Raw genomic sequence first — 18,993 nt, forward strand, 5'->3', positions numbered from 1 at the left:
CTATAGGGCCTGTCACACTAAGCGATATCACTAGCAATATCGCTATAACTTGTGACGTTATAGCGATATTGCTAGCGATATCGGTGTGTGTGATACTTACCTACGACCGGCTCCCCCGCTGGTTATTGCTGATCCCGCGAGAATGTCCTGGACCGTTTCTCGTCGTCAGCTTCCTGTGGAGAGACGAGCGACGAGCCGGGCGGGAGGACGTCAGGATCGCCTAGTGTGACAGGTAAGTAGCGACCCCCGACCCCTGCGATGTCGCTGGTGAGATCTGCCTGTTTGGCAGCTCACTAGCGACCACTTAGCGATGCACCAGCGATCCTGACCGCGTCTTATCGCTGGTCGGGATCGCTGGTGCATCGCTAAGTGTGACAGTACCTTATTGATTCAATCCAGCCTGTTGAGTAAACTAACTCAATGTTTACTGACGAATTTAAGGGATTTAAGTCATTTTGTATCCAAATTTGTTTTCAGGGCAATTGCCCTGCTCTTACCCCCATTATGCTTCATATTTGCAGCTCCCTAGCCCTTACTACCACCATTGTACAGCACCAAAGTTTGGGTCATCATTGACTTGTATTGGTTTCGAGCCCGAACCAAACTTTTAACTGTACATTGATTGAACCTGCCGAACCCGAACATCTATGGATTCGCTCATCTCTACCCATGACAACACCCACAAAGAGATTTAAAAAGAAACTTAAAATGCAGGGAAGGACCACAGCTTGTAGAACCCTTCTCCCAAAGGAAAGAAGATCCTAAATAAAGCCTATGGAATGTGCAAGGGTAAGGACCACGTTGCAGCCTTACAAATTTGCTTGATGGAGATATCTGCTCTCTCTTCCCAGGAGGTTGAAACCTAGTAGAATGAGCTCTCGCATCTACAGGAACCCAACCCCTAGCCTAATCCTATAGCCTCTTTATTCTATAACATGCTTTTACAGACTTTAAGACCCTTTTTTAGGTCCCTGAATGGAAATGAAAACGGACTTCAAAGTATTCCAAAATGGCTTTGACGGGTATTCCATGAGCTACACCTGCCCCTGAACAAATCAAAAATTCTCTCTAAATCCAGCCAATTTTTTTTGCTGTTACTGCTTTCCTACTCTGCAGTAATGTAGAGATCAAATATGCAAACTTATCTTGTAGAAGCTTCCTGCATCTCTGGAAAAGCAGATCTGGAATCTCTGGCAAGACCCACAACTTGGTGAATGACATCCTCAAACAAGAAAAACAGGGCATTTTGGGCCAGAATGGAGCTAATCAGGATTACACTTGCCCGATCTTTCCTGAACATCTTTAGTACCGCTGGGGCCAACCTCACAGGAAGAAAATCATATGCTAGACTATAATCCCAGGAAATCATCCACTGCTTGATGGAATCTCCTATGATCCACTGAACAGAATCTGCTCACCTTCCTGTTCAGCCCAACTGCAAACAGATCTATGTCTGGAAGGACCCATAGGTCCACATTCTGACTTAACACTCTCTGATTCAGGGTCCACTCCCGTTGTTTCAATTGGATGTGGCTCAAAACGTCTGCTTTGTAATTATCTTTCTCTTTTATGTGAATCACTGTGAAAGTAAAGAGGTGAGATTACGAAAGATCAGATCAGACAATTATTAGGCATCTGGACCTGGTTCCCAGCTGATGGTTTATGTACACTAGTTACCCTTGTCTGACAAGATCCTTACATGATGACATTGTATGGATGAAAGGAGCTTTAGAGTTTGCCTTACTGCCAAGAGCTCCCTAATGTTGGAGGAACCAGATTTTTCTTCCCTCGTCCATTGGCCCTGTACCAGAAGAATTCCCAGATGTGCCTTGAGGGCTTGCATATGCTGTAATGAGATATCGGATTCATCCAAGGAACTCCTTTGGACAGATTTTTTTTGTCTCCAACGAACAGAGAAGGGACCAAGTCATTATTGAAGAAAGAGTTAGCTTTCCATCCAATCACCCCTTCAATGCATACTAGTTTGACAGGATCTCCCATTGTAACAGATGAATGTGTACCAGAGTCAATGCTCCTGCCAGAATGCAGGACATTAGAGCTCCTAACACATACTGGCTGTCCTAGAGTTGTGGTTGGGTTGCTTATTGACACTTGGCAAAACACCTTCTCCCCTCCCGAGAGAGAACAGCCCTGATTCACTGAGTCTAGGACAAGGAAAATCTGCACTCTCTTGGGTTCTAACTTTGATTTCTCTAAGCGGAGTAGAATACCCAAATTTGTAAAGGAAGCTCTAATCTCTGCCAGCTGAGCTCTGCAGTGCTAGACGGATCTGCCCACAATCAGGAAACTGTCAAGGTAAGGTATCATCAGCGCTTCTTTCTCTCGTAGGTAAGCCGACACCTCCAATACAACCTTCGTGAAGACCCGAGGGGTTATTGACAATTAGAAGAGCAGAAACTGAAAATGCCCAATTTCTCCTTTTATGCCGAGAGCTACTTTCATGAATTTTTGATGTTCCATGTGAATGGGAAAGTGATAGTAAGATTCCTTTAAATCCAAGACTACAATATAGCAATCTGGAAACAGAAGTTTTATGGCCGATCTTATGGACTCCATTTTGAATGATATGACTTTCAGGAATTTGTTCAGTCTCTTCAGGTTTATTATTGTCCTGAAAGTCCCAGTCCCATTCAGTTTTTGGACTAAAAAGAGAGGAGTGTAGAACCGCCTCTCCTTCTTGTCATGGAACCTCTATGGAGGACTGACTAATTACAGGACTTCTTCCGACAAAGCCAGCTGTTCCCCCAGACAATGCTGAGCTTTAACTACCACAAAATTTTACAGAGAATAGCCAGAAAACTGTAAACTTTAGCTTCCATCAGGCCCAGCCATACCATGAGGGACATGACAGTCCATGTTGCTGAATTGATAATAGTAAAGGAACTTGCAGAAGATTATCAAGCTCTTCAGGAGACTTTCCGCATTCCTAATTTAATTGGTAGTGATCTGCCACCTGATGTGGAGGATAACGATAGGATCTCTGGAGTATCAGACTGGATATAAGACAGCCAACGCCCTATCCTGGTGCTGGCGATTCAGTCTGCTTCTCAGGTCTTGGAGTTCAGCTCTGTTCCAGTCTTCTCAAGTTAAGTTTGTTTTTGCTATTGTTCACACTTGCTCTTGTTGGTCAATTCAGTTTTTTGTGGTCAGCCAGCCCCTGCTGGGGTTGTGCTGAATTTCCACTCCTATTTATCTGTATTTGCCTTTTGGTCCCTTATTAGATTGGCCTCTTTTAGCTCTGTCTCAGAATATTTCAGAGTGCTGATATAGTGGGAGAAGTCTAGTGACTTCAGGGTTAATTTTGCTATCAGAAGTGTTGGACATTATTTTGGTAGGGTTTTTGGCAGATTGCAGACAGTGTCTTTCCTTTCCTGTCCTTTCTAGTTAGTCGGGCCCATCGTTTGCTCAGCCTATTTTTCTGCCTTTGTTTCTGTTTTCATCGTTTCACCGTCAATACATGTGGGGGGCTGTCTTTCCTTTGGGGTCTGCTCTGGGGCAGTTTTCCTCTTTTCCTGCTTTAGGCTTATGTAGCTCTCCGGTTGTGACGAGGCATCTAGGATCATCGTAGATACGCTCTACGACTGCTGCTAGTTGTGTGGTAAGATCAGGGATCTGCATAGTTACCAACCACTCTGGTTTTCTGAGACTTGGCTTGTGTTGTTTTTTCCTCCTCGGTGACCCATTCATAACAGATAATTGCACTTTGAGGTTGTGAACTGCTTTTTTCAGGCTTTTTCCACTTACTTTTGATAAGAGACAGAACTTCATAATTTACGGGAAAGGTTTGCCAATCCCGCTATTCCAGCCCCCACCCACAAAACATTATGTCCAGGATGGATTTGGGAGACTTGGGTTCTTATATGTCCATAGTGGCCCTAACCGCCTTAATTAGCTTGTCCATGTATTCGACCGGAAAACAGACGACCTCCTCCTCCTTCGTCTGAGGAGGAAGAAGCAGAATAAGTAGTCATACACTCTCCTTCTGCTATGACTAACTCCGCAGAATCCGGAGATACAGTTCTGGTGTTTTTTATTTTTCCTACCCAAGCCACTTTAGGGATAATTAGGTACTTAAAAGAGCTATTACCATCTGCCTTAAAGATTTTATATCTGAAGCAAAGTTCAGGGATTCTCCACAGATAGTCTTGCACAGAAAAGATTGACATAACCTATTCTCCCATGTGATTGGTAACCTTGCCTCACACAGTGCCCACTCCCTGTGCTTGATTTTTGCCACACATTTCCTATGTTTTTCCTAACAAGGGAAATAACATGAAAGTCCAATTACAAGGTGAACCTTTACATAGGTATCTTACCACCCAGAAGCAGTTTAGATACTGTATTAGGAGGCGGAATAATTTTTTCAAAATGATCTTCCTTGGAGGCTTTGCATATGTCCATTTTGCTGGCAAAATCCAACCTTGCACTTCTGCTGAAGAGGGTCTTCACAGGCTCCCACTTAGCAGCTCCTCTGCTGGGCTGATCACTGCATTTATCCAGCAGTCAATGCCCCAGTAAATATAGCGCTGCCATTCTATTACGCTGTCTCCCCAGCAATATCCATGAAGTGGATTCAACACTTCTGAAGCTGCTGATGTAACCATCACACTCGTCATCTGGGTGTGCCTTCATATTCCAGAGCGGCCAGAGCAAGCACAGAACAGTGACGATGCGGCAGACACATTGATTCACCATACTGCCGCCACTAAGTGTCCGCACACCAGCTGATTTTCCCTGAGAAACCGCTGTGGTGCTTTCAGGACCCATCTTCTCCAGCAGTGCCACCCAGATGACTGGGCCAGAGTTTGGGTAAGGCTGCTTTTACACCTACCGTGTTTTTGCGGGTCGATTTAGCGGCCCGCAAAAATTCCACGGTGCGCCATGTGCTGTACGGCCGAGAGGGATGTTTTTGTGGCCGTGATAAAAGATCGAGTGCCGTATTAGAAAAAAAAAATGGCGATCCGCAAACTTTCTACTTAATGCGGTAAGTGTAAAAGTAGCCTAAATGCAATATCTTAATGTCCCATGACAATCATCCCTTTGTAGGTCTCCAGTGTGTAGGTTCTCCACTCCAAGGACAGATCCCCCTCTCTTTGTGGGTGCGGTGTCATGGGTAAAACTAGCATTTTATTGATTGAAATCCCTGGTGTTTGTATGTACACGAGTCAAGTGGGCAGTCTCCCCTGTATGACCATACATGCAGGGATAGCTGTCAATCATTGAGTAGGAATACCCACTGGACTCATGTACCCAAACACCAGGGATTTCAATAAATAAAATGCAAGGTTTACTAAAACTTTTCCCATAAAACTCTTTAAATCAACCTGATCAGCTCCACATGCCCTATACCATCCAGCCGCAGAACAGATACCATTTCAACAGTACAGATTCCCTTTAAAAAATGTAAATTAAATTTCATACACAGACAGAACTGGCTGTAACTGAACTAAAATACTCTTACCAGAAGATTAAATGTACACCTCATGAAATCTCATAATTAGTTTTGCTAGATTTTGCTGCTTTATCAGCTTTCTGGACTTTCTAACTGCAATTTGGCCAGAAAACGACAAAACAAATTAACCTTCCCCCCCAAAAAGAGCACGTGTTAAAAAATATTTTCTTGTGACAATATAGCCAACATGTTTATTAAGTGCATGTCCCTTAAAACCAAAAGTCTGAACATGCATTCTACGCAGCCAGGAATCTGTAAGCGTGTCCAGTACAAGATCGTATAAATCAAGATCTGAGTTTATGAATTGGATTCTCCAAGTTTTATTATTTTTGGAAATGTTAGTTTAGCTTTGCAGTTTACATTTCCTAAGAAAGAGATGAAAACGTCTTCCGCCTCAGCCTGTGTGGGCTTACTTAATACATTTTGTGCAGCTATTCATTCTATTTATTTTCTTAAGCAGGAGGTCATAAGTATGTCTTATTTGCAGCACAATATTTATAACCCCTGGTTATCCCTGATGTATTTTTATACTTACTTCAGTTCCAGTATTACAGCATACTGCCTTGTAACTTACTTCTCTGTATAACTTCCACATGGCATCATTCAGCAACAAATTCCTTTGTGACACTGGTGCTCAATTTACTGAATCCTATCCTGTCACTTTTTCTCCCATCAGCCCATAACTCAAATTGACCCTTCTTGACAAGAGCTTGTCACAATGTTGTTGATTTGAAAGTGACTGATTTGGTGCTAACACCAAATTTTAGCTCTTCCACCTTCTCCCCCGCCCCATTTCTGAGTTTCTTATACATTTTAGTTTCCCATACACAGCAGTATGCATCTTTACTTTGCGTCAAGAGAAAAAAGCCCATGAGATCCGCAGGGCAAGGGGCCACATACAAACCTTAGTTAAAAGATCTTGTAATCTGCAGACTTCTTTGTTCAGCTCTGTAATACTTGTGAGAATGTCTTTGCAAACGGTAGTAAAATTTTGAGAAGCATCCCACTCAAAGACTACCTATAAAACAAATATATTTGAGACATTTTTATACATAGATGAGAAATTGTTAGGTAGAAAACCCTGAAAACTTGTAAAACTAATACATTTTTTATGTTGATAGCTGAGTGAGAAGTTTACTTATTTTATAATTTAAATTATTGTACCAATGTTTTTCTCATTTAACTGAATTTGGCTAGAAAGCGTTGATGTCCATCAAAACTCCTGGGCCGTCTGCTCGGGTGCAGATCAAATACAGGGTTCCCCATGCAGTCTATGTGCCTTGCATGTCATGCACAGCATTGATCATAGTTTTCAACTGTGCAGATCCAAAATGTCTCTGATTGCTGCCATCCGAATGGGGCTACTGACAAGCAGACATAAGGTGGGATCATAACAGGTAAAAATAATGTCTATTGTATGATGACTAGCTTTCATGAACAGCATGCTTTCATAGTTTTCCCTTCAAGGAAATATTAACGGGAACCAGTAAGGTAATCAATGCTGCATTCAATATGAGCAGCATGAATCAAAGACTGGCTGGAGCTTTTCAGAAACAATATATTTTCAAGATCCTAGCCAGACACTGCCCCCAGCCAGCTCTTCCCAGAGATGCTAGAGGTAATTGGCAGGTCTCTGACTTGCATGTACATAGGGAAAGACCTGTCAATTGCCTCCAGGAGTGCCGGGAGAAAGCAGACAAGTGTGATCTCTCTCCAGATCTGTAAAGTATATTTTTCAGAGGATATTATACCTGTCTGCAAGTGTGAAAGCATGATGAAATTCATGGTGCCCATGGATCAGGCAGCATGAATCACCTGACAGGTTCCCTTTAATTCACACCACTAACAAAAAGACAATATAATTACTACAGAAACAAAAAAACAAAACAAACAAACAGTTGCTACTGAGTATTCGGCTTGCTGTATTTTTAATAATGCACCCCAAAATCATTTGAAATTTGGCTTAGAATACAATATAACAGTTACTGAGTTCTAAGCCAAATTCTGAATTATTTTTCCCCTTCCACAGAAAAACACTTACTTTGTTCCCAGTTGCCATTGCTGTGCCATGATAAGACAAACAGCTGGTGCAATATAAAAAGCAACCAAGTGTGCGAATAGTGATAGCTGACAATGCACTTAACCCACAGGCGATTTTCCGCATTTTTGTTATATATTTGAATTACATCATTCATCTTATGTGATGAACTGGAAAGCAAGTAAAAAAAGATGCCAAGTACGTTGAAACTGCAAAAAAAAATAAAATGCAATTTCACAATTGTTTAGAGGTTTTTTATTTGCTCACTATACGGTAAGACTGACCAGGCAATATGATTCTCCTAGGTTAGTACGAGTGCGCCGGTGTCAAATGTGTATAGTTTTTTTTTATTTAACTGATGAAAAAATTTGGAAGTTTCTAGTAAACATTTTTTTGATACGGTCGCCTTTTTGATAGACCCGGAACATTTCCATTTTCCTGGATACAGGGCTGTGCATTTTTTGTGCCTTGAGCTGACGTTTTTACGGATACCATTCAGGGTAGATTAAATCCGCCAACATGTGGGGGGAAAGATTTAGGCTTGGCATACAAGCCTGCATCAAAGTCATGAACACGACTTTGATGTACGTGCAAGTCAAAAGCTGTGGCACAGTTATGCATGTGCATTCAACAACACTGTTGTACTGCAAAGCCCCAAAACCTGCCTGTAAACCTGTAAAAAAGAAAGCAAAGTTATTTCTGAAAAAAAAACCAAGTTCTCTCTTGTTTACCGGAAAACTGGTGATTGCTGGAGCTCTGAGCACTGGGGCCCCTCAGCAATCCAGAGACTCGGGCATTCCAACATTTTAGCGATTCAAAAACCCAGATCTTAGGAGCACTGGATGTACCAGCAGTTGGATCCCCGTTATCAGTAAGGTAATAGACAGGTAATGGATACGGGAGAACACTTTTTTTTTAAAGAAAATAAAGGATTAAAAAATCATTGCACGACTGATCCATTGACAATCTGCATGAAGTACAAGTAATTCCCTTAGGGCTCATATGGAAAAATTTTACAACATTTTAATGAATGGAAAAAAATTACTACCCTATACATTTATATTTAATCTAGTGTTCTTTTAAAATGTCCATTTTCAACAGGGACTAGCCAAGGCTTTTATTTGTTACAATAGCATATTTACCTTTTGAGGATTGGAGGGTATCTGGCTGCTTACTGCAACCACTGCATGACTTATTGCATTGCATTGCCGATTCAGCTTCAGCAGGAACGCAAACAGCTCATCACTGGCATGGGAGAAACAGAAGGATGGCAAATGTAATAAGCATTTTGCATGCTGGGCAAGAAAAGTCAGAGATGCTGGTTCCATTATCAACAACTGCTTCTCTAAATGAAAAGCTCATGTATTCATCCCAGAAAAACTTGCAAGGGTGCTGTACTAACATAGCTGTGATATCCAACTGCTTGATGAATAACTAGTAACACACACCAATGATTTCACCCATCTTAGCCAGGCATTCTTTTCATTTGCACCAGGCCATCCTTAAGTTCAGAAAAAGAGGATTTGTACATTTCTTATCCATGTTCAGTAGATGCTTCCGCTTACCCAGGTACAATGGATTGCATGTTCACCCAGCAAAATTAGATTGTCATAACTATCCAATGTTAAGGTAAGAATTTGGAGCAGACATTTCCATACCAAAAACTTATCTCTTGGCAGGAAAAATGCTGCTGAAAATACAAGAATACTCAGAATTGAGAGTCCTCAGTGGCTGATACCTTTTAATGGCTAACTGAAAAGATGGTAACACATTGCAAGCTTTCTGCTGAAAATACATGCATGCGGTTTTTTCTCAATCCTTTGAATGGGTAAAGAGGCTGCAGAAAACAGAAAGAAAGGACAGGCTACAGAAATTGATCTCGTCAAATCTGCAAGGAAAAAATAAGCAGCATGTGCATGAGATTTCAGAAATCTCATTCATTTTTCTGGTACAGTAAAATGCTGCTTTATTTTGTGACAAAAATGCAACATGTGAACAAACACATTGAAAGTCTCATTGTCTACATAATTCTGCTTTATTTTCTTTCTTGCAGTTGGGAGAATACGGTATACAACCTTTAGATGGCATGGGTACAGAAGTTGTGGTATGCAATCAGCGGAGGGTTCCATGTAATATACAAACATTCTTGCACTTTAACCCCTTAGATCTGACGGGCAATAGCATAGTGTACGTCGCATCTAACACTCAGCGTTATAAAATATCCGAATGCATTATCTAAGCAATCACATGATTGCAGCTTATCCAGTCTTTGTTCACATTTTAAAAAGGATATGTGGTACCTCTGCAGTCATAATGCCATGTGGAAAAAAAAATAATCTGCAGATGACATGAGGAAATAAAAAAAAAAAAAATCACCTGTTTTGGCCACTATAAGATGCAGCTACCGCCTTTCAGGGTTTATCTATCTGACCTATCTAAGTTGGTTACAGTTATAATACACTGTCTAATGTTCAAAGTACTGTAAGGATGTGTGCACACGTAAGCGGTGGTTTCACGTTTTTACCAGCAAAAACGCTTACAAGAAGCATCCCATTCATTTTAATGAATTCTGCACTTTTTGTGCATATTGATGCGGTTTTTTTCCCGCGAAAAAACGCATCACAGTAAAAAACGCAGCATGCTCATTAATTTCGTGGAAAAATCTGCATTTCTAACTATATTCTATGACACTGGGGACGCTCCGGAAAAAAACGCATTAAAAAAACGTGCGTTTTCTGGGAAGGAGTCCGGTTTTCAGGCTATGTGCACACGGTGCAGATTCTGCTGCGGATCCGCAGCGGATTTGGCCCAGCGGATTCGCAGCAGAACCTCATGGGAGGTACAGTACCATTCTTTTCTATGTAAAACAAAATCCGCAGTGCACATGCTGCGTTTTTTTCCACGCAGATTTGGTGCGGAATGAAAAAAGCAGCATGTCACTTCTTTTGTGCGCTTTTGCTGCAGTTTTCCACCTGCTCCATTCTAGAAATCCGCAGGTGGAAAACCGCACAAAACATGCATTAAAACCGCACAAAAAATGCACTAAATCCGCAGGAAAAATGCAGGTCATTTGACCTGCGGATTTACTGAATTCTGCGCGGAAAATTCCTAAGCAGAATACGCACCGTGTGCACATAGCCTCAGTCAGGAATTTTCTGCATACGTGGGTACATAGCCTAAAACTATTTGGCAGATCTTTTCTAATGCTTCTGAACAATCTATGTACCCCTTTGTTTATTGTTTAACCCCTTCACACCCGAGCCTATTTTTGCCTTCGTGACCGGGCCAATTTTTTCAATTCTGACCAGTGTCACTTTATGAAGTCATAACTCTAGAACGCTTCAACGGATCCTACTGATTCTGACACTGTTTTCTCATGACATATTGTACTTCATGATGGTGGTAAAAATTTTTAGATATGAGCTGCGCTTATTTGTCAAAAAAAATCAAAATTTGGCGAAAATTTAGAAAATTTTGCAATTTTCAAACTTTTAATTTCTATGGCCTTAAATCAGAGAGTGATATCGCACAAAATAGTTAATAAATAACATTTCCCACATGTCTACTTTACATCTGCACAATTTTGGAAACATAATTTTTTTTTTTTTAGGAAGTTATAAGGGTTAAAAGTTGACCAGCGATTTCTCATTTTTACAACAAAATTTGCAACACCATTTTTTTTAGGGACCACCTCACATTTGAAGTGAATTTGGGGGGTCAATATGACAGAAAATACCCAAAAGTGACACCATTCTAAAAACTGCACCTCTCAATGTACTCAAAACCACATTCAAGAAGTTTATTAACCCTTCAGGTGCTTCACATGAATGAATGGAATATGGAAGGAAAAAATAAACATTTAACTTTTTTTCACAAACATTTTACTTCAAAACCATTTTTTTTTATTTTCATAAGTGTAAAAAGAGAAAATGAACCACAAAATTTTTGGTGCAATTTCTCCCGAATACGCAGATACCCCGTATGTGGGGCTGAACCACTGTTTGAGCACACGGCAGAGCTCAGAACGGAAGGAGCGCCGTTTGACTTTTTCAATGCAGAATTGGCAGGAATTGAGATCGGATGCCATGTCGCATTTGGAGAGCCCCTGATGTACCTAAACAGTGGAAACCCCCCACAAGTGACCCCATTTTGGAAACTAGACCCCTTAAAGAACTTATCTAGATGTGTTGTGAACACTTTGAACCCCCAAGTGCTTCACAGAAGTTTATAACGTAGAGCCATGAAAATAAAAAATCATTTTTTTTTCCACAAAATGACCTTTTAGCCCCCAATTTTTATTTTCACAAGGGTAACAGGAGAAATTGGACCCAAAAAGTTGTTGTCCAATTTGTCCTGAGGACGCTGGTACCCCATATGTGGGAGAAAACTACTGTTTGGGCACACGGTGGAGCTCGGAAGGGAAGTAGTGACGTTCTGAAATGCAGACTTTGATGGAATGGTCTGCGGGTGTCATGTGCGTTTGCAGAGCCCCTGATGTACCTAAACAGTGGAAATCCCCCACAAGTGACCCCATTTTGGAAACTAGACCCCCCAAGGAACTTATCTAGATGTGTGGTGAGCACTTTGAACCCCCAAGTGTTTCAGTAAAGTTTATAATGTAGAGGCGTGAAAATAAAAAAAATCATTTTTTTCCCACAAAAATGATCTTTTAGCCCCCAATTTTTATTTTCACAAGGGTAACAGGAGAAATTGGACCCTAAGAGTTGTTGTCCAATTTGTCCTGAGTACGCTGGTACCCCGTATGTGGGAGAAAACTACTGTTTGGGCACACGGTGGGGCTCGGAAGGGAAGTAGTGACGTTCTGAAATGCAGACTTTGATGGAATGGTCTGCGGGCGTCATATTGCATTTACAGAGCCCCTGATGTACCTAAACAGTGGAAACCCCCAATTCTAATTCCAAAACTAACCCCAACACACCCCTAACCCTAATCTCAGCCCTAACCATAACCCTAACAACAAACCTAACACCAACACACCCATAACCTTAATCCCAGCACTAGCCCTAACCCTAGCCCTAACCTGTGTACCTGCTTTTTTCTTTTTTTTTTCTATACTTTTTTTTTATTTTTGTGACAAAATCGCTGCGCTGCGATCTGACTCATAGTAACGCCACTTCTCCTCTGAACTCACACTGACAGATGATTAGAGGAGAAGCAGCGTTACTATGTGACAAGATCGCTGCCTGGCACACAGTAACGTGACTTCTCCTCTGATCTCACAATGACAGATGATCAGAGGTGAAGCAGCGTTACTGTGTGACAAGATCGCTGCCTGACACAGCTGTGCCAGGCAGCGATCAGCTGTGCCAGGCAGCGATCTAATCACACAGTAACGCTGCTTCACCTCTGATCATCTGTCAGTGTTAGATCAGAGGAGAAGCCGCGTTACAATGAGTGAGATCGCCGGGAAACAAGCAGCTTTCCCAGCGATCGCTCGCATTGGCTACTGTGACGCTGACGTCATCAGGACCTGAACCAATCAGGTCTCGATGACGTCGGGGGTCCCAGCATGCATTGTGCACCGGGATCCCCGCGTTGTAAGGTATGTGGGGGTCCCAGGGGGCACAAAACCGCCGACAGTAGATAAACGCCGGCGCTGCACAAAGCCCAGCAAGCGCCAACGTTTATCTACTGTGGGCGGTCGGGAAGCGGTTAATAAACACGGTTTTATAAACAAAAAAAGAAATCTGCCAGCAGAATTTTGCTATGTAATCGGAGGACAGCATAATGTAGAGGATGAGCCAGAGATTTTGGGGTGTCACTTATTAGGCTGTGTGCTGTTGTTTATTTACAATGGTTTTATCACTAGGAAATTATCACTGCCCAGACCAAAGTGCACGGGAGCCCTGCTCCGACCCCGTCCATGCCTTCTTCTGACAAGCAGCTTACTGTCTATAGACAATTTTTCATAAAGACCTGATGTGGGCGGGGTTAGCTTTCCAAGCTCTGCTACATACTACATCTATAAACTGTGTTATAACTGCTGTACCCAGTAAACTAAGCGATACATTTTTGTAGTCAGGGACTTTTATGCTGCTCTCAGATGAGGTAGCAAATACCTGATGACTTATTTCCTTAAAAAAAAAAAACCCTAAATCCTGTTGTTTTTACATTGATCGCTGAGCTCAAAGGGTCAAAGGGAGATACTTACTTTCTTTTCTTTTGGGATCTCTTCTCAGCAGTCATAACATTATCCTCAGTCAGTATTTCACAATACTTTTCAGGATTTTTAAGTGCTTGTTTTAAAAAAGAAAACCTGAATTTTATAATTGTTTGTTTTTTTAAAGCTGTGAAAGTTATGTGGATGAAATATTGGACCCCTTTTAACGACTCCTTGAATATGCACTGATCTACAGAACTCTGCAGCCGCTGTAACACACTGAAGAGGTCTGTGCTGGTCTGCACTGTTCAGTGTGTACCTATGGCCGCCACTGTAGATAAAGGGAACCTGTCACCTGTTTTGGCCACTATACGATGCGGCTACCGCCTTTTAGGGCTTATCTACAGCATTCCATAATGCTGTAGATAAGCCCCCGATCCGAACTGCCATTGAAGAAAATTTTTTTTTATTATACTCACCCAGGAGGGCTGTCCGGTCCGATGGGTGTTGCGGGTCCAGCTCCGGTGCCTCCCAGATTCTTGCACTGCCGCCCTCCTGCTTCTTCATTGCTCCCCTGCATCGTCCTCCTGCGCGGGCGTACGGATATGCCCTGTTGAGGGCAGAGCAAAGTACTGCAGTGCGCAGGTGCCTTGAAAGGTCAAAGAGGCCCAGTGCCTGCGCACTGCAGTACTTTGCTCTGCCCTCAACAGGGCAGATAAGTACGCCTGCGCAGGAGTGCGTTTCCGGGGAGCAATGAAGAAGCAGAAGGGCGGCGTCGCAAGAAGATGGGTGGTGCCGAACCCAGACCTGCGACACGGACCGGATCACCCCCCCCCAGTATAATACAACTTATTTTTCAAATCTTGCAAGTCGGCGCTCACCAAGTATTTCCAGGGTTGCTCGGCAGAAGCTCGGGTCCCCGCCCTGCATGTTTGGCGCTCTTTAGAGAGCCAATGAACATGCCGAGATTACCTGCCACACACTGTAATGCCGCAGCCATGTTGGTTGTGGCATTACAGTGATTGGCTGGCCGCACAGCCTCATCAGGTCTATATCAGACCTGGCGCCGCCATGCTCGTCACAGTCTGCTCCAGAATGAGGCAATGTGGGAAGAGTTGCTGCTGAGCTAGGGAGAGATATTTGTCTGCTTCGTACTTAGTGTGTGTATACCATATATAATATACATATCCATCTCAACTAACAGTCTTTCTGAGGACTAATAAAGCTGCATAGATATCAGTGCTAGGCAAGTAGGCAGTGTATGTGGCAGACTTCAGTGCATATAGCAAGAGGGTCCATTCCAGTTCTGTCTGCTACTATTACAGATAATTTTAGACATAGCCCCAGTTATCAGAGGCCAGGAATTTTTTTGGAGCTTAATCCTGATTATTTGATTAAAGAGCAATTCAGAGAACATCGTTTTTGTGCGCCATTTGCTTGTTAGCACTGCAGAATACAGGCAGATCAATTCCATATTACAGCACTAAAAATCAAGCTATTTAAAACTGTGGTTTGTCCGTCACATGGATCAGAGATAAAAGTGCGCTCAAAATTCTGCCATTTCTGTCCTTCCTTTAAATTTTGTTGTAGTGTGTTAGCGAAGTGATTGACACCAGTTTGCTGTTCAAAATAGTTACCTACAAGCCAGCTATTTCAAACTGTGGTTTGTTCGTCACACGGATCACATATAAGTGCGCTCCAAATTCAGCCATTTGTAGTCAACATTGAAAATATTGTCCTCCATTTATAATGGGCAAGGCACAGGATGGGGAACTGGATGTGATGGTGCATGCAGAGGCTGAGGCCGAGGGCAAGCTGAAATTGTGCCACACAAACACCCACATCTTCTCGTCCGACCTTCCTGTCCCAATTACTAGGGGACCGCAGAACACCACTATTGAACCCAGAGCAGTGTCAAAAGGTTGTTGGTTAGCGGATAATGCTTCCAGTCACTTTGCCACCACCACCCTGTCTTCCACACGGTCAAGTCTCAGTAGCCGTGAGTCAGGACAGTATATTCCTAACTCTGATCCTCCTTCCTCCCACCATGCCGATTGCCTGGAGACAACTGATCCCACACTTGGACACTTCGAAGAGCTGTTCACTTTTCCATTTATAGATTTGGGCCTCTTTGCCCGGTCCACTTGAAGCGGGGCAAGAGGAGATTGCATCTAGCGATGCCCAAATATTTGAGCAGCCACTGTCACACGAAGGCGACAGTGGGAAATCGTCACAAGAGATGGATGATCACGAGATACAATTGCTAGAAAGTCAGGAGGAGGAGCAGGGTGCGGAAGTGGAAGACGAGGTGGTGGATGATATAGAAACTGACCCAACCTGGCAGAAAGACATGTAGAGCAAGGACAGAACCACACAGGGGGAGGGAGGTGTAGCACTCCAACAGGCAGAAAGAAGAAGCAGTGTGGTGGCCGAGGCAGAAGGCAGGCTACCGTTCCCCGTAGCACCACAGTAACATAGTTTTAAAGGTTGAAGGAAGACTAAGTCCATCTAGTTCCACCCATAGCCTAACATGTTGATCAAAGGAAGGCAGAAAAACCCATGTGGCAAACACTAAGCTCCACATTGGGGGAAAAAATTCCTTTTCGACTCCATATATGGCAATCAGACTAGTTCCCTGGATAAACGCCCTATCAAGGAATCTAGTATATATAACTTGTAATATTATACTTTTCAAGAAAGGCATCCAGGCCCTTCTTAAATTTTAATAGTGAATCACTCATTACATCATACGGCAGAGCGTTCCATAATCTCACTGCTCTTACAGTAAAGAATCCGCATCTGTGATTATGATTATACCTTCTTTCCTCCAGACGTAGAGGATGCCCCCTTGTTCGCACCTCAGGTCAAAGTAAAAAGATCATTAGAAAGGTCTTTGTACTGTCCCCTCATATTTATACATTAAAATAAGATCACCCCTAAGCCTTCATTCTTCCAAACTAAACAACCCCAAGTGTTATCACCTGTCTTGATATTGCAGTCCCCCCAGTACTCTAATAACCTTGGTCGCTCTTCTGTGCTTCAGCTACACTACCGTTCAAAAGTTTAGGGTCACTTAGAAATTTCCTTATTTTTGAAAGAAAAGCACAGTTTTTTCCAATAAAGCTAACATTAAATGATTCAGAAATACACTCTATACATTGTTAATGTGGTAAATGACTATTCTAGCTGCAAACGTCTGGTTTGTAATGCAATATCTTCATAGGTGTATAGAGGCCCATCTCCAACAACCATCACTCCAGTGTTCTTACGGTACTTTGTGTTTGCTAACTGTGTAAGAAGGTTAATGGATGGTTAGAATACCCTTGAAAACCCTTGTGCAAGTATGTTTGCACAACTGAAAACAGTTTGGCTGATTAGAGATGCTATAAACCTGACCTTCCTTTGAGCTAGTTTAGAATCTGGAGCATTACATTTGTTGGTTCCATTAAACTCTCAAAATAGCCAGAAAAAAATAACTTTCATGTTAAACTCGGCAGTCTATTCTTTTTCTTAGAAATGAAGGCTATTCCATGAGAGAAATTGCCAAGAAATTGAAGAATTTCTACAACAGCGTGTACTACACCCTTCAGAGGAGAACAGGCTCTAACCAGAGTAGAAAGAGAAGTGGGAGGCCCTGCTGCACAACTGATCAACAAGGCAAGTACATTAGAGTCTGTAGTTTGAGAAATCAACGCCTCACAGGTCCTCAACTGGCAGCTTCATTAAATAGTACACGCAAAACGCCAGTGTTAACGTCTACAGTGAAGAGGCGACTCCAGAATGCTGGCCTTCAGGGTAGAGTGGCAAAGAAAAAGCCATATCTGAGTGGCTAATAAAAGGAAAAGATTAATATGGGCAAAAGAACACAGACATTGGACAGAGGAAGATTGGAAAAAAGTGTTATGGACAGACGAATCCAAGTGTGAAGTGTTTGGATCACACAGAAGAACATTTGTGAGATGCAGAACAACTGAAAAGATGCTGGAAGAGTGCCTGACGCCATCTTTCAAGCATGGTGGAGGTAATGTGATGGTCTGGGGTTGCTTTGGTGCTGGTAAAGTAGGAGATTTGTACAAGGTAAAAAGGGATTTTGAATAAGGAAGGCTATCACTCCATTTTGCAACGCCATGCCATACCCTGTGGACAGCGCTTGATTGGAGCCAATTTCATCCTACAACAGGACAATGACCCAAAGCACACCTCCAAATTATGCAAGAACTATTTAGGGAAGAAGCAGGCAGCTGGTATTCTATCTGTAACGGAGTGGCCAGCGCAGTCACCAGATCTCAACCCGATAGAGCTGTTGTGGGAGCAGCTTGACCGTATGGTACGCAAAAAGTGTCCATCAAGCCAAACCAACTTGTGGGAGGGGCTTCTGGAAGCAGAGTGTGAAATTTCTCCAGATTACCTTAGCAAATTAACTGCTAGAATGTCAAAGGTCTGCAATGCTGTAATTGCTGTAAAGGGAGCATTCTTTGACGAAAGCAAAGTTTGAAGGAGAAAATTATCATTTAAAAAAAAATCTTATTTTTTTGAACCTTGTCAATGTCTGGACTAGGTTTTAAATTCATTTGGCAACACGTGATTTATAAAAATATGAGTTTTCATGGAAAACACAAAATTGTCTGGGTGACCCCAAACTTTTGAATGGTAGTGTATGTCTTTCTTATACACCAGAGACCAGAACTGTGCTCAGTATTCTAAGTGTGGTCGCACTAGTGACTTGTATAGAGGTAAAATTATGTTTTTCTCATGAGCATCTATGCCTCTTTTAATGCATCTCATTACTTTATTTGCCTTTGCAGCAGCTACCCGACACTGGCCACTAAATGGGAGTTTGTCGTCCACCCATACACCCCGGTCCTGTTCAGTGACAGTTTTGCCCAGTGTTTTACAATTAAGCACATAATTATACAGCTTATTTCCTCTGCCCAAGTGCATGACCTTACATTTAGCCCCATTAAAGCTCATTTGCCATTTATCAGCCCAAGCTTCTAGTTTACATAAATCCTCCTGTAATATAAAATTGTCCTCCTCTGTATTGATTACCCTGCAGAGTTTAGTGTCATCTGAAAATATGGAAATTCTACTCTCTATGCCCCCTACAAGGTCATTAATAAATATGTTAAGAAGCGGGCCCAATACTGACCCCTGTGGTACCCCACTGTTAACTGTGACCCAGTCCGAGTGTGCTCCATTAATAACCACACTTTGTTTTCTATCCCTGAGCCAGCTCCTAACCCACTTACACCTTTTCCCCTATCCCCTTTGTTCTCATTTTATGTATCAACCTTTTGTGTGGCACCATATCAAAAGCTTTTGAAAAGTCCATATACACCACATCAACTGTGTTCCCTTGGT

The 18,993-nt window shown here is 42.4% G+C and overlaps 1 protein-coding gene across 2 annotated transcripts in view; it reads right to left on the reverse strand.

The window, feature by feature from the left end:
* The window catches only part of ASZ1 (ankyrin repeat, SAM and basic leucine zipper domain containing 1), a 238,510-nt gene that overhangs the window by 12,341 nt on the left and 207,176 nt on the right, over window positions 1–18,993 (reverse strand). For both annotated transcript variants that reach the window (XM_073573352.1, XM_073573353.1), the window contains exons 11-12: window positions 8,654–8,756; window positions 6,378–6,491 (exon numbers count right to left, since the gene is read on the reverse strand). In XM_073573352.1, the coding sequence (XP_073429453.1) occupies window positions 6,378–6,491; window positions 8,654–8,756 (217 nt within the window). The remainder of the gene's footprint in view (window positions 1–6,377; window positions 6,492–8,653; window positions 8,757–18,993) is intronic.

This window comes from Dendrobates tinctorius, unplaced genomic scaffold, assembly GCF_039654945.1.
Source record: "Dendrobates tinctorius isolate UK_male_01 unplaced genomic scaffold, ASM3965494v1 ptg000035l, whole genome shotgun sequence".
NCBI classification, from domain to species: domain Eukaryota; kingdom Metazoa; phylum Chordata; class Amphibia; order Anura; family Dendrobatidae; genus Dendrobates; species Dendrobates tinctorius.